At 40.9% G+C, this 24352-nt stretch overlaps 1 protein-coding gene and 1 non-coding gene across 2 annotated transcripts; one reads left to right on the top strand and one right to left on the bottom strand.

The window, feature by feature from the left end:
- Positions 1 to 18022: 18022 nt before the first annotated feature.
- LOC117013524 (C-type lectin domain family 10 member A-like) lies at positions 18023 to 21761 on the bottom strand. Its single transcript, XM_033090772.1, has 10 exons — positions 21547 to 21761; positions 20672 to 20853; positions 19903 to 20019; positions 19498 to 19593; positions 19332 to 19403; positions 19156 to 19227; positions 18963 to 19049; positions 18720 to 18871; positions 18538 to 18644; positions 18023 to 18399 (listed from the first exon to the last, which is right to left on the bottom strand). The coding sequence occupies exons 2-10, from the start codon at positions 20736 to 20738 to the stop codon at positions 18243 to 18245; spliced, it is 927 nt and encodes a 308-aa protein (XP_032946663.1). The 5' UTR covers positions 20739 to 20853; positions 21547 to 21761; the 3' UTR covers positions 18023 to 18242.
- A 345-nt stretch (positions 21762 to 22106) lies between these two features.
- TRNAV-GAC (transfer RNA valine (anticodon GAC)) lies at positions 22107 to 22180 on the top strand. Its single transcript has one exon. It is a non-coding gene; the product is annotated as a tRNA-Val (tRNA).
- The last annotated feature ends 2172 nt before the right edge of the window (positions 22181 to 24352 follow it).

Genomic DNA, 24352 nt, shown 5'->3' with positions numbered 1-24352 from the left:
CAGGAGGGTGCCATACACTCATATACAGCCTTGATCAACCAATCTAACACTGTTCACCCTGCCCTGGTTCTTCCCTGAAACTCTGTCCCACCCAACTTTCAGACACTCCCAAGTCACTCCCAGTGGCTTTTCCATATAAATGTCCTGTCTTGGCTCATGCAGCAGAATTTTCTAAAATCTCTCAAAGGTTTACAAACCACAAACAAGCAGCATCTGGCCTCAGCCTGCCCTGTACCTCTTGCTAAGCAGCTCCAAGCCTGGCACAAGTGACCTCTGGCCTCAGTTCCCAGCTTAGCCTCTTCCAGGTACTCCAAGCCCAGCACAAGTGGTAAACAACTGCAGATCACTTTGTAGCTCATACCAAGTGGTATTGGACAAGGCACAGGGAGTGGCTGACCTAGGTCTGCACCAAAGCAGCTCCCAAGAAGCCCCAGAATCAACATACCTGGTGGCCAGCTTCAGACCACACCAAAGCACCACCCAACCACCTCCACAAACAACACACTGAAAAGGCAGACTGGGAAGGCACCAGAACCCTGCTAAAGCGAATCCTGCCCTATAGGGTCAACCTCTGCACAACATCTCCTCCACTGTAGTCATGGCCATTACTCACAACCAATCATCCTGAGGATCAATCCCTCCTATTGACATGCAAAGAGCAACCAAGGCTAAACTACAATAAAAGGGCACACACAACCCACACAAGGGACACACGTGGAGCACCTTGCTCAGGGGACCAGGGAGAATGTGCCACTGGGCCCCACAGGATACCTACTCATAAGGCCACGCTAGTAAGACTGGGAGGCATAGCAGCCCTACGTAATACATAGAAACAAACACAGGGAGGCAGCCAAAATGGGGAGACAAAGGAACATGTCCCAAAGGAAAGAACAAAACAAAGCTCCAGAAAAAGAACTTAAATAAATGGAGACAAGCAATCTATCAGACACAGAGTTCAAAACACTGATTATAAGGATGCTCAAAATGATCTGTTAGAACATCAACAAAGAGATAAGAAACATAAAATGTAGATAGAAAACATGAAAAAGAACCAGTCAGACATGAAGAATACAATAATTGAAATGCAAAATACATTAGAGGGAGCCAACAGTAGATTAGATGAAGTGGAGGATTGAATCAGTAATTTAAAAGATAAGATAGAGGAAACACTCAATCAGAATACCAAAAGAATCCCAAAAAAGGAGGATAGTTTAAGGAGCCTCTGGGACATCAAGCATCCCAACATTCACATCATGGGGAACCAGAATGAGAAGAGAGAGAACAAGGAATTGAAATCCTATCTGAAGAAATAATGGCAGAAAACTTCCCTAACCTGGTGAAGGAAATAGACATACAAATAGACATACAAGCCCAGGAAGTGCCGAGAGTCCCAATCAAGATGAACCCAAACAGGCCCACACCAAGGCTCATCATAATTAAAATGCCAATGGTCAAAGACAAAGAAAGAATCTTAAAAGTAGCAAGAGAAAAGCAGTTTGTTACCTACAAGGGAGCTCCCATAAAACTGTCAGATGATTTCTCAACAAAAACTTTGCAGACCCAAAGGGATTGGCAGAAAATATTCAAGGTGATGAAAAGCAAGGAACTACAACCAAGATTATTCTACCTAGAAAAGCTATTATTTAGAATTGAAGGACAGATAAAGAGCTTCCCAGATAAGAAAAAGCTAAATGAGTTCATCACCACCAAACCAGTATTACAAGGAATCTTAGAGGGACTTCTTTTAGACAAAAAAAGAAATAAAAAATATGAATAATAAAATGGCAATAACTACATATTGGTCAGCAATTACATTAAGTGTGAATGGATTAAACACTTCAATCAAGAGACATAGGGTGGCTGGATGGATAAGAAAACAAGAGCCTTACATATGCTACCTACAAGACACTAAGATCGAGACACTACAAGACACTACAAGACTTCAGATCGAAAGACAGACTGAAAGCAAAGGGATGGGGAAAAGATATTTCATGAAAAAGAAAAAAAAAGAAAACCTAGAGTAGCAATACTAATATCAGACAAAATAGACTTTAAAACAATGGCAGCAGCAAGAGACAAAGAAGGACCTAATAATTCCACTTCTGGGTATATGTCCAAAGAAACCCAAAACACTAATTCAAAAAGACATGTGCATCTATATGTTCATTGCAGCATTATTAAAAATGGCCAAAATAGGGAGGCAACATGGGTGTCCATCAATGGATGAATGGATAAAGAAGACATGGTACATATGAGTTCCGACAATTAAGTTCACAAACTCATCCTAGAAAAAAGTGTTCATACCTCATTGATGAGTATCACTATGGTCACCTTCGAAGTATTCCCCTTGGGAAGCTATGCACTGACACCAGTGCCTAGTCCACCCTTCAAAGCATTTTTGGAACTTTTTCTGGAATGGCCATCAGAGCTGTCGTCGTATTACCCTTGATGTCCTGAATGTCATCAAAACGTCTTCCTTTCAATATTTCCTTTATTTTCGGGTAAAGAAAGAAGTCACTGGGGGCCAGATCAAGTGAGTAAGGAGGGTGTTCTAATACAGTTATTTGTTTACTGGTTAAAAACTCCCTCACAGACAGTGCTGTGTGAGCTGGTGCATTGTCGTGATGCAAGAGCCATGAATTGTTGGTGAAAAGTTCAGGTCATTTTCATCTAACTTTTTCATGCAGCCTTTTCAGCACTTTCAAATAGTAAACTTGTTTAACTGTTTGTCCAGTTGGTACAAATTCATAATGAATAATCCCTCTGATATCAAAAAAAAAGCAACAGCGTTGCAACAATTTCACAAATTTAATTGTAAGACCTTCATATGTACAATGGAATATTATTCAGCCATAAAAAGAATGAAATCTTGCCATCTTCAAAAACACGGATGGACCTAGAGGGTATTGTGCTGAGTGGAGTAAGTCAGACAGAAAAAGACAAATGTCATATGATTTCATTTATATGTGGAATCTAAAGAAAACAAAATAAACAAACAACAGAAACAAACTCATAAATACAGGAAACATTTTGATGGGAGGAGTGTTGGGGGGATGGGTGAAAAAGGAAAGGGTTTAAGAAGTACAAATTTATGGTTACAAAATAGTCATGGGGGTGTAATGTATAGCATAAGGAATATAATCAATAATATTTTAATAATTATGTATGGTGTAAGATGGGTATTAGATTAATCAGGATTATGACTTCATAAGTTACATAAATATCTAATCACTATGTTGTACACCTGAAACTAATAAAATATTTTATTAAAAATAAAATAAAAAGAGTAAAAAAAAAAAGCTATGGTACTTAAATACGCACCAGGAGTGCTTTATATGTATTTCTCATTTAACCACAAAGAAGATCAATAAGACATGTATGCAGTCAAGATTTAATAAAATTAGCAGTATTTGCTATTTTATCAAGAACATTCTTAATTGAAACTGGTATACTTTTTGCTGTGAGTACGAGGCAGTAAGGAATATAATGATGACTACTACTAAAGTTTAGTACCACTGCCTTGATTGATTCTAGTATCTCAGTTGTTTTAGACACCATGAATTTTGCATGATATATGTCGATTTTAACACGGTAAAAAAACAAATATCATTTTTGTATTATGATACAATAATTTTCCCCAAAATGCCTCGGGGGACTTCAGTATTCCATGAACTACAACTTGAGAATACTTGGTGTAATATAACTCTTTTATATAATTATCTTGTATCCAGATACATTAACAAGTACTCATTACAGTTGTCCCCCCTTATCCACAGTTTCATTTTCTGTATGTTTAAGAACAATTTGCATTTTTATATAAACTCTTCACATAGTTTGACTTTTTATTATTTACTTGTCAGAATTGTTAATATATTCAGCAATCTAGCCATTTGCTGCCTTTTGTGCTGTCAGTATTTCTAGTTATTTTCCTTTTGACTTGGATTGTAACTTTTTCTCCATGCAGCTTTATATATGTTTTTTGTTGAATATTTTTTTTCTTCTTGGTCCTGGAATTGTGTCATACTTCTTTGAAAAGTTTCCTTACTCTAATATTATAGAAGAATTGTTCCATGTTTCCTTTTAATACTTATATTATTTCAATTTTACATTTAATTCTTGAATCACCTGGACTCTATTTAAGGACTAAAATAAAGATCTAATTTTAATTTGCCACTTTCCATCCATTTGCTAACACATTATTTGTTGAATATTCCTTTCTCCAGAGAAGGAAACTACACCTTTATCATATATACTAAATTCTCGTATATTTGGGTCAGTTGCTGGGCTCCCTACTCAGTTCTTTTGAACTGTCTATTCATGTACAGTATCACACTATTTCAACTATTGTGGCTTTTTAAAAACATTCAGCAGGGCTAATCTACCCACAATATTTTTCTTCTTTTAGAATTTTCCTAGACATTCTCTCTTCTGTTGTTTCATATGAGCTATATAATTATTTATCTATTTCCAGAGACTTCTTTCAAAGATAATTTTTACCTCTATTTTTGCATCAGTCCCATAGTGGCTTTTCACCAGCCAGGTGAAGGGGCACTCAAGGAAACCATTCATAGAGATAGGATTATCTGCAAGATGTCAAAGTATCATAAAATATAGAAAATAAAAAAACATGACTAATACATTGCCACAGAAACAGAGAAAGATAGCATACAGTGAGAGCGAAGAAAAAAGCTGAGTGGCCATCAGACACAAGAAACCAAGAGAGGGTTCCAGTTCCTATTTCCATTCTGTCCAGGGCCTCAGATGATATCCTGCTCTCGGGTTCTGTGAGATACCCCTGTATCCTTATAACAGATGCTCTTTTATTTTTTCATAACCTAGTTTCAATGGTTTCTGTAGTTTGTAGCCGAAGAGTCCTACTAATAAAAGACTCAATAGAAGTTCAAACCGAAAGAGATAAAATAACACATCATTCCTTCCTCAGCCTCATTTCCTCCTTAGCTAAGATTCATTTTTCCCAAAGGCAACTTTGACAAACTTTAACATGCTCACCCACAGAGCTGTGTTATCCTCATGGACCCAAATTTCTTTTTCAGAAGAGAACTCTTGCATTATAGATGGTCCATCTGAATAATTAGCAGGCCAGTTTGGGATGTTTCCTAAAGTTAAGAAACAGACTTCTTAATGGAGTGCTCTTGCCAGGTAGCAAATGAGATTTTTAAATCACATGAGTTTTGTCATTGCATATGCAAGGCGCTGGTTTATGTATCAGTGTGCCACCTTGATTTGCCATTGGGCCTTCCTCCCAGTTCCTGCCCTGCTTTCTTGGACTAATGGATCTTTGTATTTCTGTGTTTACGTTGGACCTGTGGCTGAAGTTGTAGAACTAAAGCTGCAGACTCTTTGTGTGACTAGAATAAAGAAAAGCCATTGCCTCTCACTGTGAGAGAGTAAAAGATGTTCTGGATTATTAACACTCTGTAAAGAATTAATAAAGTAAAAAATCTCTTAAAGGTGCTCTGTTCAGATTGGTTTATAGAGACAAATACACACACACACACACACACACACACACACACACACACACACACACGAATTTAATTTTCTACAAATCCTCCAAAAGCAACAACTTCAAACATACTGAATGTTCAAATGTTTAGAAACAACATCCCTCCTCACAGAAATTTTTAGCTTAGAAGCATTTCCACAGAAGAAGCTATGTCCACATGATCAAATTGGCTTAATAATTTTAGCTTAAAAGCAGCCATGTTAATACAGGAGAGTCCCCCCACTACAGGATTTTTAAGTCTCCTTTTTCCTAGTTTTTTAGCTCCCTTGTTCCTGATCTTAATCACCTTTCAAATCATCTTTTTAATCTTAAACAGAAGATAATCCCTAGACTGAATCATAGGAAGTCCCCTGGCCCTGCTCCAGGCTGTTCTGGGCCCATCTCCTGGGTGAACAATGCCACCTGAATGACCGGTTAAACGGAGAAGAAGGCCACAGACTCCATGAAGCTAAACAGATTTTCTATCACGCAGCCAACTTGCGTTGATAGCTTTGGGTCCTGCTTCTTGGGCCAACACTTTTAACTCTTCAAAATCTATCTCTCCTCATCTAGGGGCTGATGGGATACAAACGGTGCCACAGCAAGACTTCCAGTACATCCCATGCAAAGAGGTCAACACAGCCTTCTAGGCAGATCCCAAGACCCCTTTCCCTCATCTAAAGAGCAGATAGAGCGAGAGTTCCATAAATCCCCAATGGGTAGAGACAATGACCATATTCAGCAGGAAGCAGATACAGAAGAGATCGCCTGTCACTCAACTTCCCATAGAGATATATGGGGATCACATCTCTCAAGAGGGACATAGACCGGCAGTTAGAGACAGGAATTGGTCTCCAACATGCCCGAATATGTCAGGTAACATTCCCACACGTCTAACATGGCCTAAGAAAAGCGACCGCCCAGAAGACCTTCCCTCTCCACCCAAACCTTTCTTTTACCACTATAACCATCAACCACTATGAGGAAGCTAAAGGAGACAAAATGCCTAACTAGATTAGACTGGTCACTCGCACCTGCGCAGTAAAGTTTACAACGACCTTCATCTCACCTTAGCCTCATTACACCATCATTATAATATCATACATATGCCCAGAAGCTTATTAATATCATTATAACAGACTGAATTCTGAGAAGGAACGTGAACAGTCTAAAAAAGATGAGGTAATAGCCTCCTGTCAATCACAGGTGCCAATCAAGTGGCCCCACACCTAAAGAGGAATAGCCCATTCTATCGAAAAGAAAAGAAAAACTCCAAGTCCTCCCCAGTCAGCGCCTTTTGAGCCACTCTGTTGCTCAGGCCTGCTCCTATCTCTTTGGAGTGTATTTTCGCTTCTAATAAACTGCTCTTTCATAATTACCTTTTGGTGTCCTGTTCAATGCTTTGCTTAAACATAACTTTCAAGATCCTTAGTTTAATTTTAAGACCTTAATCAAATCAATTAGTAGGCAATCTTCAGACACCTGGATAATTTCTAAGTAAAATAGGACTAGGAAATATTGATCACCAAAAACCATTTTTAACACATTTGTTATTTCTATCAATTGTAGAGGAACTCTATCTTTAGGTTTTACGAAGACATTTCTTCATGGGTCTCTCGCATTTGTGCACATCTTAGGAGCAAAGTCACTGCTGGCATTCGAGCTTGTCTTTTCAAGGAGATTTGTATAGCAAACAGCATTGGAAAATAGAAACAGAGTCTGCCTCCAGGGCAAGGAACAGGTTTGTTGACTGTGCAGTATAATAAAGATGAGGTCTCCCTGCAGGACTAAGGACAGTCAGGCTGACTCTAATAAAAGACTTGGATTCCCTAAACTCAGGGTCCCTCGGCTGTGTTGTAAACCACCGAATGAGCAGCATTGGGCCAGGCCCCTTGGCCTTGGGACACCAGGGGATCTGAGACAAACAGGGCACTCATGCTGTTGGCTGTATCCTGAGTAATAAAGTCCTTCAATGTCTGACTCAGTGATGTCAAATCTTGTGCTAGCATCCATGCAATGATGGCAGACTAGCTCATTAGCTTGCAAGTAGGGTAGAATTTCAGACCCTTCAAAGAAAGTCTCAGACTCTTTACATTTCTTGACATTGGTTATGTTAAAAAAAATTCACTTTGCCACTTTATAAAAGTGTATAAGGAATGTGTGTGGCTGCAGGTTTGTACTTGTGTGATCTAGAAACCTTGTTAGATTTCTAGATCCTAGAAACCTTGTTAGATTTCTAGATCCTGATATGTAACCAACAATTCTCAATGACCTACCTCCCACCTTTCCATGTGAAAGAGAAATTTACTACCTTGATTAACAGTTATTATTAATCAGTGTAGTTGAGACTATGCTGAAACAATGATGACAAAGAATTAGGAATGTGTATGCAAGAAAATATGTGTTATTTTTGTTTATCAAAAGAGAGAGAGAGAGAGAGAGAGAGAAAGTAGTTTATCCCCCTAAAAGGTTTAGTTTTCCGAGAACTTGCAAGATGACAGTAGAGGGCAAAATCTAAATGGATATAGAAAGTGGTAGAAAGTTTGCAGAAATGAAATTTAATTTCCTTGGACTATACATAATCCCTGTAAATAGTGACTCTGAAAAGAAGGAATGAAATGTGTTAACTCTGGCAACATCAGTTTAATTTTGGTGAGTTTATTAATAACATATATTAAAGTATGAGAATACATTCCTGCCTAATATTACATTAATGAAAGGCTAAAATTGTTTTCTCTCTATTCAAATAAAAAATGCTCTTAGAGTGTTAGGTCTGCTCTAAACAAGAAATAGTAAAATTTATTCTCTATCACCCACATAGTCTTCTCAGAGAGCAAGGATTCTATATCTCATCATCATAACTTTTTGTGCTCTAGGCTGAATTTTTTATGTCCTTGATTATTTAAACAAGCAAGCAAAAGTTCCTCACTGCTGAATGAGTTAAGATTTCTTACAACTGTGTTACTTTATGCTGTTTGTATTTTTCAAATATTGCACTATCGCTCTTATAAAAGCTTCAACCATTCCTTATTTCTGGCATTCATGCTACTATCCTAAACTAATGATCAATATCTCTGATAACTATTCATTTTGCCTTCTCAAGATCAGACGTTTAATTCAGAACAATAAAATTTTGAGGATGTCTTTTACCTTAAACTATTTTTGGGGTTTCCAGAAGGCTACTGGACAACCACATAGATTTTTCTTTTACTTTAGAAAAGAGGGATGCTAACGAAAAAGAAGAAAAAGAAGGAGAAGGAGACAGAGAGGGAAAGGGAGAAAGAGAAGAAGAAGATGGAGGAGGAGGAGAAAGAGAAGGAGGAGGAGGAGGAGGAAGATGAGGAGGAGGAGGAGAAGAAGAAGAAGAAGAAAGGTTTATTTTGTGTGCTCCATATTTTTAAATATTTCAATGCTCTTTTAAGAGCTACTTGGGAAGAGCTGTCCAATCAAAAGAGGAACTCAGTCACACCTAAGTTAATTACATATTGGCAAAATGTTACTAATATAAATACATTTCAGAGATTGTACACTCTATACAATACATTGGAAGGTCTGGAGATTTGTCAATGCCCTCACGGTCCATAAATTGTTCTTGTTTGACAGGAAACATCCATCAAATCCCCATAAGATAGTCTGTATTACTCTTCCATAGATAACATTACTCTCCTCCATTATGGTATTGTTAGTTATAGTAATAAATTTGCTGTAGCCATTCAGCATTGTCAATATGTAAGTTTTGTGTTTCCTTCTGGCGCTTGCCTGAAGATTCTGTTATAAGCTACATGGTAAAAAGGAACAAACAAACAAACAAACCAAAGAAAACAAACAAATAAAGGTGTCTTCAACAAAGAAAGATAGTCTGAAAGCCTCATGAAAGGCATTGTACCAAGTATTTTTAAATACTATTATTTCAAGGAACAGACTCATGAGTATGGGTCTGAGCAGACATTGCTTAGAAAAGCATCAGTTCTATTATCAGACTGAGGGAGGATTTCCAGGACTATTCCAGTCTAGACACACAGAACATCATGAAATCTGAATGTTGATCCAACATGCAGCCGACCAAGAATGAATTAAGTAACCCTGCATAAACTGATGAGGGAAATGAACTTGCACTTACTGATTTGGAATATTACAGGCATTGTTTTTGCGTTCTGTGCCCTTGGCTAAAGTAGTGCCCAGTATTTGGTGCCCACAGAATCAGCTGGGTGCCACTGCTCTTGATGGAATCTCTGGCACACTGGGCAGTGCCCTCCGGACCCCATCAGTCCAGGTGCCCTCAGAGCACTTCCCACGAAAACCTCTCTCTGCTCCAGTCTGATGATTTTCATGGGATGCTGCCAGGCAGGGACAAGTGAAGGGCTGCTGCCTCTCGGGAGGTAAATTTTGTCCTTCCCATACCTTCCCTCTTTATTTTTAATTAACCTTAACTGAGACCTTCTTATATTCCAGGCAGGTACCTGGGTGCAAGTCACACAGCAATGCATGTATCCTGCCCTCGCTTAATGAGAAGCCCTAGCTATTCTGCTTCTTTACAGCTGAGACGCTTCCCCTGGTAGACTAGATCGATTGAAGAACATGGCAATCTCCACCCCTCCCTATATCCATTCTCTCCACAGCAGGACTTTGTAGCTCCTCTCATCAAAAGGTGGAGTCTGTTTCCTGGCTCCTTGAATCGGGGCTGCCTTGTGATCTACTTTGCTTGATAAAATGCAGCAGAAGTGACACTTCAGTTCCAAAACTAAGAGTCCTTGCACTCTCCCAGTTACTTTCTTGGAACCCTGCCCACATACTATGTGCGCTCCTAATATGGCCGAGTCATCCCCATTGTCCCCGCCCGTAGCCAGCAAAATGTCAGACATGGCAGTGAGGCTATCCTAGACCAGCCAGCTCCCAGCCAAGCCACCAACTGACCACAAATGCATGACCGAGCCTAGCTTAGATGAGCCAAGCCTGGCCAGACCAAAAAAGCCAGGTAGGTGACCTACAGACCCAAGAACTATAATAATAGATGCTTGTTGTTTTAAGCCACTGCTCATTCGGAGGTAGTTTGTTAAACAGCAACAGCTAACCAATACATCCGGGGATCTTATCTACTTTTCCCAACAACTCTGGGATCTTCAAAGAAGTTAATAATTGCTTTTTCCTTATCACACTGTTTATGCAGTTTTTAAGTGACAGAATAGAGTGGGATTCAATCTATTGAAAGAAAACACTCTTTTTTCAGTAACATGGGAATTTCCAAGGTCTCACCTAGCTTCTTCATTCTGTTATTTTCAGGGTGCCAAAGATCAGGCAATAAGAAATACATGTGGTTTCATAAAAGAGTATATAATGCGTGATTTCATTGATATAAAACTCTAGAATAGGCAAAACTAACCACTAGTTAAAGAAAGCAATCATTAGCAGCCTGGGGACAAGGAAATGGGTTTGACGGCAAAGGGGAACCAGGGAACTTTTGAGAGTGATGGAAATGTTCTATATCTTGATTGAAATAATAGTTACCTAGGTATGTATATTTGTCAAAAGTCACGTCTACTCTTTAAATGAGTGCATTTTATCATCTTATTATACCTCAATAAATTTGATTGTTAAGGTTAAAAAAACTTAGGTTGGTGAAGTGATGGAGAAAAAGGATCCTTATACTATATTGATGGGAATGTAAATTGCTGCTCAAATACTATGTGTCTGACATTTGGGTGACTCTGGATAACAATATGGAGGTTCCTCCAAATATTAAAAATAGAACTACCATATGATCTCGCAATCCCACTTCTGGTTATTTACCCAAAGGAAGTGAAAATAGGATATTCAAGAGATATCTGCACTCCCATGTTCATTGCATCATTGTTCACAATAGCCAAGATATGGGAACAACCTAAGTATTCATCAATGGATGAATGGGTAAAGAAGATGCGGTATATATGGACAACGGAATTTTATTCAATATTGAAAGGAAATCCTGCCGTTTTCAACATGGGTGGACCTTAAGGGCATTACACCAAGTGAAATAAGCCAGACAGAGAAAGACAAATACTGTGTGGCATCACTTATATGTGGAAATTAAAAAACAAAACAAAATAAAACAAAAAAAGTCAGAGTCATAGAAACATGAGTAGAAAGTGGTTGCCCAGGGCTGGAGGTGGGGAAAATAGAGAGAGATTGGTAAAAAGGTATAAATTCTCAGTTATAAGATGAATAAGTTCCAAGGATCTAATGTAAAACATGGTGATAGCATGATAACAATGTAGTGTAACTAAAATTTGATAAGAGAGTAGAATTTAAGTGCTAGCACACACACACACAAAAGATAAATATGTAAGATTATGTAAGGATGAACTAGCTAGATGGATGGAATCCTTTTACGATGTATACATATATCAAATCACCACATTGTACACTTTGAATGTCTTACAATTTTACATGTCAATTATACCTCAATAAAGCTGACATTGAATTAAAAAGAAACACTTAGGAACTCTATGCAGTCATTTGAAAGTTAAGGAGAAAAAAATTCAAAATGATGGAAGTACAATATCCCAGGGCTTATTCCTCTCCCACAGAGGTCTTGCTAGTGGTGTCTGGGGAACGATCCCCCTCTGCCACCCCTGCTGTTTCCATGGCTGAGTAGTCAACGGGAAGCAGCTCTGAGATGTCCTACCCAGCCTTGCCCAGGCTGGTCTCACAGACCCAGCGGTAGGGCCTCTGGCAGATGTCATCATTCCACCTGCCATCAGAGAGGTAGTGGGCACAGTCCTCGCCTCCACCCAGCCCGTGTCCATGCCAGTCATCTGGCTGGCCTGGCTTCCAGTTCCTGAGGGGAGAGGACAACAGCCAGCTAGGAAGGTCAGAAGGAACAGAATCCAGGTCTGGGGAGATGGGACTGTGGATCAGATTCTCAAGGAGCAGAGCTGAAGGAGGAAGACCAAGATATAGTCACTTGAAGCTGTTCTCATAGTCTGTTCATCTATCCATCCTATTTTGGTTGGTGAGGCTTTACCAGGTGTTCACAGGAGACATGTGGTGCTGGAGAAATTTCTGGGGAGACAGGAGCAGTGTGGTGACTTCTCCATAAACCAGCCAGCCTCCCAGATGTGCTCTAGTCCTTCACCTGCTCCTCTTGTTATTTTGTACATTTAAAAAAAATTATTATTATTATTTTCTAGGTTTTAATTACTGGTTATAGATGTGGAAAATATTTCATCCAATTCTATTGCTTGTTTCTAATTTTAGTGAAGTCAAATCTATCAATCATTTCTGTAGAAGCAAAATATTACTTCCCCGCACCGTACTTGTAAAAAATCTATTCTGTCCTATATTTTAGTTAATTCATATTTTTAGGCTCTGTGGTTTCTGTTTCAGCTCTAGGAAACAAAATATGTACAAAAGTTGAGAGAATAGTATAATGAACATGCACATACTCAATCACATGCTTCAATAGTTATCAACATGTGACCAGTTTGTTTCCTCTATATCCACCCCACCTCCCCCACCGCACTCTGCTGAATCATTCCAGAGCAAATCCCAGACGTATCATCTCACCTGTAAACATTTCAGCATGTATCTCTAAAATAGAGCCTTTTATTTTGAAGTTAACCCCAATGCTATTATCACACCAAAAATAACTGACAATAATGCCTTATCCAGTTAACATTCAAATTTACCTGATGTTCCCATAATGTCTTTTTATAATTAGTTTGTTGAAATCAGGATCCAAAGTCTCCACATTGCACGTACTGGGTATATCTCTTAAGCCTCTTTTAATCTACAAAAATTTCCCTTTCTTCTTTTTTTCTTCGTCTTCTCTCTCTCTCTTTTAAATACACCAAAAATTGGTTTTGTAACATCTCCCACCTTCTAGATCTGAAGGAATGCCAACCTGTGTGCATGTTCTCCTCCCCACTGAATTTCCTATACACTGGTAGTGCTAAAAGTTTAATCAGATTCCAGTTCAAGGGTCACTGACAAAACACTTTCACACATGTGCAGCCACCACTGCATCACAATGGAGATAACTGGTGCCTGCAAATCGTTTTTAATTGGCCTTCTCCTTTCTAATATTTTTTATTCTAATTTTTCATTCTGGGTCGACCTCCAGAAGTAGTCCAGGTGATGATTCACTTCCTTATCTGGGTCTGTCCCCCATGGACTGTTTCTCAGTGCTTCCCATTAAGGATCCTGGCATACGGAGGCTGAGTTGTACACAGACATTTTTCCTTCTGGGCCACAGGTGAGGTTTGACTTTCTCCCATTCCTCAGTTTGAGGCATGTTCTCAGCTTCAGTCTGTTCAAGGTTCTTCTCTCATTTTGATGTTTCCCCTCTATGCTGGTTGCAGCTCCTATTCTCCTCCCTTCCTTAAGCAACCACTTGAATTGATTTCACATGTCCTTGAAATCGTATGGATCCATGAAAACTATGTGCTGCTATTGTAGGCTATTGATTTTTATCAATGATATTGTGTTTTAGACTGCATTCTGTGTTTTTTTTTTCATTCAATGTTGATTTTAGGTCTCTCCATATTGCTTTGTGTACATATAGTCACTGGGTTTTCTTCTGTGCAACATGCTTTAATTGTTTTTTCCAGCTTTACTGAAGTATGATTGAAAACCAAAAATTGTATATATTCAGGTTACACAATGTGATTTTTAAGGCATAGAATGTGATCTGCTATACATAAAAATTATAAAATGATTCCCACATCAAATTAATTAACACATTCATTACCTCACATTGTTACCCTTTTTGTGTGTGGTGAGAACACTTAAGATCTCCTCTCTTAGCAAATTTCAAGTACACAATGCAGTATTATTAACTCTAATCACCATGCTGTACATTAGATACCTAGAATATTCATCTTGCATAACTGAAACTTTGTACTCTTTAACCAGCTGCTCTCCATTTCCCTCATCCCCAAGCTCTCTGTTTCTATGATTTTGACTTTTTTAGATTCCACATATAAGTGACATTATGCAGTATTTGCCTTTCTCTCAGCATAGTGTCCTCCAGGTTTATCCATGTTGTTGCAAATGGTGGGATTTCCATCTTTTTATGGCTGAATAATATTTCATTGTGTGTACATACATACATATTTACATTTTCTTTATCCATTCACCTGATGGTGGACATTTAGGTTGTTTCCATATCTAGGCTATTGTGAATAATGCTGCAGTGAACGTGGAGGTGCAGTTATCTTCAAGATACTGATTTCATTTCCTTTGGATATACACGCAGAAGTGGGATTGCTGGTAGGTCTAGTTTTCATTTCTGAGGACCCCCTATGCTATTTTTTCATACCGGCTGCACCACAGTCACTGTTTCTAAATGCTGGATAGTAGTCCATCAGGCACACTCACCACATTCTGCTATCAGCAAGCATCTAGGTTACCTCCATTTCCTGCTTCCCAAACAGCACTGCCATGAACATCTTCGCAGTGAGAGAATTTCTTTGTATGTATACCCAGAATTAAGATCACAGGAATCTTGGCATATATGCATTTTTATGTCCACTAAAAACCTTGCAGAATGGCTATTCCACTTTACCTTCCCACCAGCAGGTATAAGATTCTCATTGCCCCCACATCCTTGCCAGCACTTGACTTCGTCTCCAATTTTTGTCAATCAGATGGGTGTAAAGAGATGGCTCATTGATGTTTTAAGTTGGATTTCTCTCGTTATTAGTGACTATAAGCATGTCTTCATAAGCATATTAGACCACAAGAGTTCTTCTGTGAAATGCCTGTTTATATCTTTTGATGCTTCTCTAATAGGTTTCCTATTTATATCTTCATTTCTGTGCTCCTTCTGTACTAGATGCCTTCCATTTGTCCTTCCACATGCAGTTGTTTTGGAAGCATAGCTGTATGACTGCATCAAATTTCTCCTTGCCATCGAGTTTCCATCGGAGTCAAAACATCTGTTTATTTAGTGATTTTTCTGTGTGCTTAATCTATCAATCACTGAGAGAGATGTGTTACACTCTCCTACTACGAATATAGCTTTGTCTATTTTTTCTTGTACTTCCAAATTTTTGTTTTATATATTTCGTGACCATCTTATTCAGTGCACATATATTTAATACTTGTGTAGCTTCCTATCAAATTAAACCTTTTATCATTAGAAAGTGACTCTTTTATCACTGATAACATTTCTTTTAAACTGTATTTTATGTGATAATTATTTTGGTTAGAATTTGCCTAACATATCTTCTTCACGCTTTTACTTTCAACGTCTCTGTTTTAGATATGCCTCTTGCACATGTGACTGGGCCTCTATTTTTCATTCTGTCTGGAAGTTCTTGTCTTTTAACAAGATAATTAGTCTTTTTCATTTTAACATAATCAGCAACATATTTGGATTTAGAACTCAACTTTTATTTTCTGCTTTTTCTTGTCTACCTGTTTTGCTTCTTTTTATCACCTTTCCTGCCTTCCTTTAGATTAAATTTCTTTTCCCTTAATAAATTTAGAAGTTGTAAGCCCTGTTTCTAAGAGAGAAACCTAAAAATTACAACGATGGTGGGGAAAACACTTTCTTTACTCTGCTGTTTCAAATCTAGAAATGCTATATAATTATATCCTTTATGTTTGTACTTCTCTAACCTTTCTCCTTCAAAGTTATGTGCTGTGATACCTTTTTTTCTTCATATTTCTTTATTTTATTTACCTTTTCTAAGAATCATATTTTTCTTTTATTGGTCATATCTACATTTTTATATTCTAGTTCATTAATTATTACTTTTTTAAACATAAATTCCTTCCTTCTACTTTGGGGGTTTATTTTGTTATTCTTTTTCAAGTTTCTTGAGTTAAAATTGAGCTTATTTCAATTGAGGCTTTTGCTTTTGGTGTTTTTTTTTTTTTTTAAATAAATGTGCTAAAGCCTATATACATTTCTCCCTGGTAACTGCTTTAGACCATTCCATAACCACAGTATGTAGTATCCTCCTTGTTGATTTCTAATTCACTTCACTTTACTTCGATTTTCTGTTAAAGTTATCTAGATGGCAAGAAATGTATATGTCTTATAGATGGTTTTTGGTTCTACTTTGGTGTTCATGTCTAATTGTGGTTTTTTTTTTTTTTTTTTTGAAGGGAACAGAACATTTCCTTTTATTTTCAAAATCAAGTTTTTCACAATGTGCCAGCATTTATTGTTTTTGTTATTGCTTGTTTTGATTGAGTTAATAGAATATCAAATTAATATTCAAATGCAACACTTCCAAAGTGTAACATTAATTATTTTGTCTCTCCTAATTAATTATTTTGTCTCTCCTTTAGATCATTCGTCCTTTGGCTTCCCCTATAAATGTGGAAAATAAATCCATCGAGCAGTACTATAACCATGAACAGACAGATGCCCACTAAATCCGTTAAATAATGTATCTGTGGAAACTGAGCCACAGAGAACTTAAGTTCAAATCACAGAAATAGTGAGTGGCACAGTAGAGATTTGAATCCAGGTAGCCTGGCTTCAGTTCTTATGCTTTCGAGGTCTACTGTATATTGTCTCTTAAGTACTGTAAACTTGTAAATACATATATATATATATTACTGTTTTGAAAACACCTAGAAAGTTTGTAAAACTGCAGATTTCTGGGTCCTATTCCCATGGGTTCTGATTTAGTTGGGAGGGATGTCAGGAAGCTATTTTTTTTTTTTTGATGATATATTTGAAAATGCATTCCTTTTTTTTTTTTTTTAGCACTGTACACAATAGCTAAGACATGGAAACAACCAAAATGCCCATCGGTAGATGACTGGATCAAGAAACTGTGGTACATTTATACAATGGAGTATTACGCAGCCATAAAGAAGAAATCTTACCATTTGCAAGAACATGGATGGACCTAGAGAACATCATGTTAAGTGAAATACGTCAGACAGAGAAAGGTAAGCACCATGTGAGGAAAAACTGAGGGTTTCTAATTGTGTTTTATTGGGATTAGAGCATTGCTCCTTTTTAGGTTTAGTTGGGCTCTTATTTGTGGCTAATACTTAGTTGATTTTTTGTTGATAATCCCATTAATTGTCAGTAAAGTCTCGATCTGTTTGTCCTGTTAACTCCCATCCTGGATTGTGGATTCTATTTATCTGGGGTCTTCCTTCCATGGAACTGGTTTTCCTCATGCGTTTGGTGACTCTTAGTTGAGGCTCAGTTTTGATGCGTTGTATTTGCTACCTGTGGATGCTGCTTCTGTTCACCGTAATGCATGCAACAGACATCAAGGAGTTTCATTTGAAGCTTTTGAAGCACTCAACACATTCGGGTGCTTCTGTTCCTGAGGGGGTTGCTGGAGGTAGGATGGCCCCAGTAACAACACTATTTTCCAGCTGAGACTCAGAGAGCAGAGTGACTGGCACTAAATCACATGCCTATAAATAATGAATCCCTCCACCTGACCGATACAGTTCTCCCAGTATCCCCACTGCCCACCCAAGGCTTCCTGTACTGCAGCCACTCCTCATTTCTAATCCCCAATAACCAGACAACTCAGAATGTTTAGTATATTTCTCTCCCTTTTACTTTAAAAAACTGCAGAAAGAGGCATGGATTCCAATATCCCCACCCCTCCAAACATCATTTTACATTCTTCAGGCGCCATCCTTTCACCTTCCCTTCAAGTCCTAGATGAAAATCCCTGAGAAGCTGCAGGAGGCCAGCAGATAGGAGGATCCCCAATTCAGACTGCTTCAGCAAATAATGCTTTGAGGAAATAAATTAGGGGAGAGGAGGCTCCTAGCTGGCCCTGTTCAGCTCTGTCTCACAGACCCAGCGGTAGGGCCTCTGGCAGACGTTATCATTCCAGCGGCCATCATCTGTGAAATGGGCACAGTCCTCGCCTCCCCCAAGCCCGTGCCCATACCAGTCATCTGGCTGTTGTGGACTCCAGTTCCTAAGGAGACCAGACAGATGTGAGCCCCAGGAAGCCAGACCCTCAGCCAAGCCCAAGGAACCCCTTGCGCCCTGGGTCTCGCATGGCTGGCACAGCAGGGCCCAAGCTGAAGGGACAGTGCAGCGTGCACACACTCACTTGAAGCCTGTCTCATAGTTGGTTCCATCCACCCATTTCCAGGACCCTGTTAGGTCAGAGAGACCCACCCAGGTGTTCATAGAGGATGTGTGTTGCTCAACAAATTTCTAGGGAGAGAAGAAGAGGGTGGTGAACTCTCCATAGACCAGCTAGCCTCTCAGACAACCCTCCAGAGAACTCACCTGTTCCTCCCTCGAGTTAATGACAACCAGATGCCCATTCTCCAGCTGGCAGTACTTCTCAGCCTCCTTCCAGGGCTTCCCCGTACGAGAGAACCAGTAGCAGCTGCCTTCATGCTCCACCCAGTTAAGGGGACAGCAGGTATTTTGAGTGTCTGAGGGGCCAGGGTGGGGGAGGGTCTGAGATGCTGCCCAGTGGGATGTGGGCAGAAAATGGGGCCAAGCACTCCCCCACACACCCCTCACCATTGCTCTTGAGAGCAGCCATGTGGCAATTCAGGGAGATCAGGTCTTTGGCCAGCTGCTGGACTCGCAGGACCATTTCGGAATAATCTGGGACACACAGATGAGCAGTGGGGACAGTGCAGAGGGTCCAACCTCATCCCCTCCATGCCCACCCTCCACTTCATGCCCAGGTGGAGGGGAGAAGGAGCCTGACCTTTTTTGAGCTCCTCCTGCTCTTTCTCCAGTTTACTCTCCAGAGAAACCACCTTGTCCTTCAAGCTGCGGGCTGGAGGGGAGGGCACTCAGCACCACAGGCTGCTCCCACCATACCTGTGCTCTGAGAGCCTGCCCCCACCCCCCTTGCACACACACTCCTGGAGGGTCTCTCACCTGCTTGCAGTTCCTGCTCATGGTTTCCCACCTCGCTTTTCAGAGATGTTATGGTTTCTTGCAAACTGCCATCTGGAGGACATGGCACCCAGAGCTGGGGAGTCAGGTCCCACACCTCCCACACCACAACCCATCCCAGGCCAGAGCCCCTTCCAGCCAGGCTCACCCTGGGAGTGCAGGGCCTGGAGCTCAGCCACGGTGTTCGAAGTGACATTACTGAAGTTTGTTCTCAGAGTCACCAGCTCCCTCTGAAACTTGGAATCTGGTCAAGCGGATGAGACAATCAGTGCTGAGAGTCATCAGGCCCTCTCTGTGCCAGCACTGAGCAGGGCACCAGACATACATTGTCTCACAGGGTCCTCACAGCCACCCAATCCAAAGGGACAGGCACTATTGTTATCCACGACCTCAGATGAGGAGACTCAGGCTTAGAGGGGTTATGGAGTTTGACTACCTTACCCACAAATAAGTGGCAGAGCCAGCAGCCATCCTTATCCATCACGACAGCCATTGGTGCCCACCTCATTGTACCCCACTATTGCCCGCATCCCTGCGACTCTGTGACTCTCACTTTGGGATCCGATCACGCAGATGCCGATCAGCAGGAGGAGGCTGAGGCCCAGGCAGAACAGGAGTGGGCGGGCTCCAGAGCAGAGATTCTGCAGGAAGGGCTGGGGGCAGGACAGCCCTGCAGGAGGAGAAGAGGTCAGGACAAGGAGACCCAGGACATGAGAGAGACAGGGGAGGAGGAGAGGGCCCCAGGGACCCGTCAGGGATGGAGGATGGTGCAGGTAAAGCCTGGGGGAGGCTGGACGAGGAGGATTGTGGGCCAGGGGATGCCAGGCCTCTGACCGCTCAAGGAACAGCCCAAGTTCTCAGTCACACGTGCCCCTCACACTCCTGGGGACACACGCATACAAGAACACACAGACGAGGCATGATGGTGACATGTAAGGTCCTATCATCAGGGCTGGGAGAGGGGACAGGAGAGCACAAGTGAATTCTGGCAGCCAGGCCCTCAGCAGCCTCACACTCATTAGTATTGTCAGGTTAGCAAATGTTTCCCTTCCAAACACAACTATTCACTCTCCCATCAGTTAAAAGTCAAGTCCTCGCCCAGAGTACAGGCCAGGCCCACTGTGGCCCTCCCTGTCCCTGTCTTTCTGAGGACCTTGAATCCTCTTCATACTGGAGCTATCAGGGGCTAGGGCCTGACACCCTCAGAGTGGGGGACCCCACCAGTACACATGGCAGAGGTACATAAATGACATGAGAGCAGAAATCATTACAAACATATTAAGAGAATATTTTAGGAGATACCACTGCTCCTTTCCTCTTACCATTTCTAAGCCACCAGCTCTTCTTGTCACTCTCCACCGACTGGAAGTTTTCATACTTCACTGACATGCTTGGACTAAACTCTGAGGCCGTCAGAGCTGAAATGGAGGCAGCGCCAGAGACAGGCTGGGGCTGGAGCTGGGGCACCAGGGAGGCTGGGACTAGATTGGAGCTGAGGTCAGGGCTGGAGTTGAGGGAAGAGTTGAGGTTCAGGTTTAGAATGAGCCCAGGGCTTTGGCAAAGAATGGGAATGGGCCTGGGTTCACAGCTGGGGTGAGAAGGGGGTTCAAGATTGGACTTTGGGCTGGAAACAGCTGAGGATGGGATTGGAGGTACACGTAAAGGTGGAATTAAATGCATTGCTAGGACGGGGTCTAACATTGGGGCTGAAATTGAGGGTGTCTCCCGCTAGGACTGGGGTCAGTACTCATGTTGATGCCGTGGAGGGAGTGGGGCCTAAGCCTGGAGCTGAAGTTGGAAATAGAAGAGGGTTGAGGTTCAGCTTTGGGTGGGAGCTGATGTTAAGATTCAGGTTGACTCTGGAGTTGAAGCTGTGGTTGGGAGTTAAAGAGGAACTGGGGTTCGTAATGGAGTTAGGGCTGTGGCTGGGCTGGGATCTGAAGTTAGGGCTGGAATTGGGCTGGAGATGGAGCTGAGTTTGAGCCTCAGTTTGTGACTGAATATTGGCTACCATACTTCAACCCGAATCCAGCGAAGGGACTAGAGTCTAAAACCTCGACTCGGTCATTAAATCTTCAAGCTGCCACCTTATATCTCTTCCCATTCAGTCCAACCTGAGACCCACACTCCCCTCTCCCTGCTTTATTTAACTCTCTCCCTGTCTCCTTGGTCTCACCTGCATCCCCAGGCCTGGTACCTGTGCAAATTCTGAAGGCTGTGATTCTTGGGTTCGTTGTGCAGCAATGAGCAGAGTTGGAAGAAACTAAATCTTGGAGTGTGGAGTAGAGGTGACCAAGGGAGGAGTCACATAAGTGACGGAGTCCTGTTGGTCTTCGTGTCTGAAAGCCCAGAGATCTATAACCGGGAATCTTTTATTTCCTCAACTTGGGGCAGTAAATAATCGGAACACAGGCAGAGATTTTTGATTGGGGGAGTTAGATATGAGAACGACTTTGCTCTCATCCTCTGGGGTGTGTCTCCATTTTCCAGCTTTTTTTGAGCTTCGTGGCTTCCTCATTTTTACAACTGGGGGAGGGGAGCTTTCCCAGAAGGGATCAGAGGTGCATTCTGTTGTTTCTTTTTAGCCCCACACCCCTTTCACTTCCTGTATCTGCATTTTACAGAACTGTTGATATCTCCATCATTGCACAGCTGTGTCCAGAGGAACCTTATTCTCTGCTCTTGCTCAATTGTGAGTCTCCAGTATCTGATATTCCTCTGGGACCTCAGCCATCAAGCTCCTACAGCGCTAGGGGTGGCCGGTTAGCTCAGTTGGTTAGAGCGTGGCGCTGACAACACCAAGGTTGCCAGTTGGATCCCCGCATGGGCCACTGTGAGCTGCGTCCTCCTTAAAAAAAAAAGTAATTGTGGTTTAAATTGTGGTTTAAAATAATTGCAAAAACTGTGAGAAAAAAAGAAGAAAACTCCTGCAGGTCTGGCCTAGTTCTACTCACTCCATTCAGAAGGAAGGAAGAGGGTGAAGGAGAGTAGGTTTCCTGGCCAAAATGAGACAGGAGAAGCTGGGGACAGGAGCAAAATTTAGTTGAGCATCAAATCTGTGATGGAGATTTTGCTAAAACTTGCTGTCCATTAACCATTCAATTCCCACAAGAACTATGGGAGACAGTTTGGATGACGGACTGAGGCTCAGAGCCATTGCTTGACCTGTCCAAGATGACATTCCTGGTAAGCAAATGAGCCAGAATTAAAGCTCAGTACTGCCCGACAACCTGGCCTGGTATATCTGCACACGTTCTGTCTTCATGAAAGGGTTTTGATTTAATCCTGCAAACTCTGTAAATCCCTCTATGGGGGCTCCCCTGAATTGATACATACAATCTTTTCAACACAAAGGAATTTCTTGTCTTAAAGGTAAAGAAGGAAAGCAAATACATTTTAGATTATATTTTCTATATAAATGGAATTGCATTGTGCTACCTGCTTTTTTGTATTCAATTAACAATATATCAGGACCCTTTCTCCCATCAACTTATAAAATGTCCTTTATTCATTTCTCATCTTCATCTCATTTCATAATATGCAACATAATTTGTTTACTGAGCATTTCCCTATTGATGGACATTTAGGTTTTTCCAGTTTTGTTTTCTTGTTTTGCTTTTATGTGTTATTTGGTGTTCTGAGCAGTATTTGTCATAGGTTGGGTTTTTAGAAGTGAATGCTGAGACTGAAGTTAAGGTGCGAGCTATTTATTAGGGATCAAAGCCTGGGAAAGGAAAGGGGAAGGAGAAGTGGACAGTGAGAGAAGTTAAACAGCTGTGAAGACCAGAGCTTCAGCCAATACAATAGAGGACTCTGGGAATTCAAGCAGCATTGCCTGTCAGAGCTGTCCAGCACTGGGCTTTTACAATCCCACCTCACACAGTCACCAGATGAAGGCCAGGGGCTGTCTGCACAGATCACATTTCCCACACTGGTCACCAAGTCCTTCTTAAAGGAATATTGGATTTGTGTAGCTCGTCTCTGTGTCTACCACAGTACTACATTGTATTCCCATATTGATTTGGGCATAACTAACATTTTTGCATTGTTGAATCTTTCCCACAAAGAACATGGTCGTTTTCTCCATTCACTCACACATGCATTTATGCATCCAAGTACTTATTGAGTGTCTACAATATGCCAGGCATTTTCCTTCAGAAGAGGCTTACTTCAGATGTGAACCAACAGAGAAAAGAGGCCCTGCCGTCATAGAACTTACATTCTGATAGATGACAAACATAAACAAATACAATATATATAATGTCACATGGTGATAAGGGCTATAGAGGAAAATACAGCAGGTAAATGAGATGTGGTCAATTTTTAATAGGCCGTCAAGAATAGGGTGTCAAGAAAGGTCTTACTGGGAAAGTGATAAGTCTGAAGGAGGTGAGGGAGCACCTCATGAGAAGTTCCAGAAGGAAGAGTGTTCCAGAGAGAAGGCACATCAAGTGCAAAGGCACAGCAAGTGAGAGAATGTCTGGTGTATACAAAAATCATCCACTTGCCCGAGATTTTATAGAGAGCTGAGCTAGAGAGAAGAGGAGACGAGTCCAGAAGGAAAACGTGGAGCATCAATTTTTTAGGGCCTTGTAGACTTTAGTTAAGGATTTGTTTTTACTCCAAGTTAGAGGAGCAGACTTCGGAGGGGTCAGAGCAAAGGAGTGAATGACCTGCCTTATAGGTTAACTGTAACTATGTGACTGTTATGGTCTGCATTTTGTGAAAAGGGATGAGAGTGGAAACCAAGAATCCAGGTAAGGAGCTATTGTAATATCCAGGTGAAAGATGATGGTAGTATGTGCATGGAAGTGGTGAAAAATGTTCTGATTCTAGATATGTTGTGAAGGTAGAGTTGACAAGATTGTGCGAATAACTTGCTTTTGGGTGTCACACACACACACAAAAGTTCTTCTAGTCTCCAAAGTAAACTTTGAGCATTTCCCATAAATAAGTCGACACCTTATTCCCGACTTTTGCAATGTTGATGCTTAAATATGTCA

This window comes from Rhinolophus ferrumequinum, chromosome 21 (genome assembly GCF_004115265.2).
Source record: "Rhinolophus ferrumequinum isolate MPI-CBG mRhiFer1 chromosome 21, mRhiFer1_v1.p, whole genome shotgun sequence".
Lineage (NCBI taxonomy): Eukaryota > Metazoa > Chordata > Mammalia > Chiroptera > Rhinolophidae > Rhinolophus > Rhinolophus ferrumequinum.
Note: the sequence above shows the minus strand (reverse complement) of the source record. Positions and strands in the feature narration are given on the sequence as shown.

Excerpts from the sequence above, each read along its gene's own strand:
- LOC117013524 (XM_033090772.1), bottom strand. The coding sequence starts at position 20,738 with ATGTCAGTGAAGTATGAAAACTTCCAGTCGGTGGAGAGTGACAAGAAG. Across the intron at positions 18,645-18,719 it reads TTAACTCGAGGGAGGAACAG|AAATTTGTTGAGCAACACAC; the intron begins GTGAGTTCTCTG and ends TTCTCTCCCTAG. Across the intron at positions 18,400-18,537 it reads AACTATGAGACAGGCTTCAA|GAACTGGAGTCCACAACAGC; the intron begins GTGAGTGTGTGC and ends TGGTCTCCTTAG.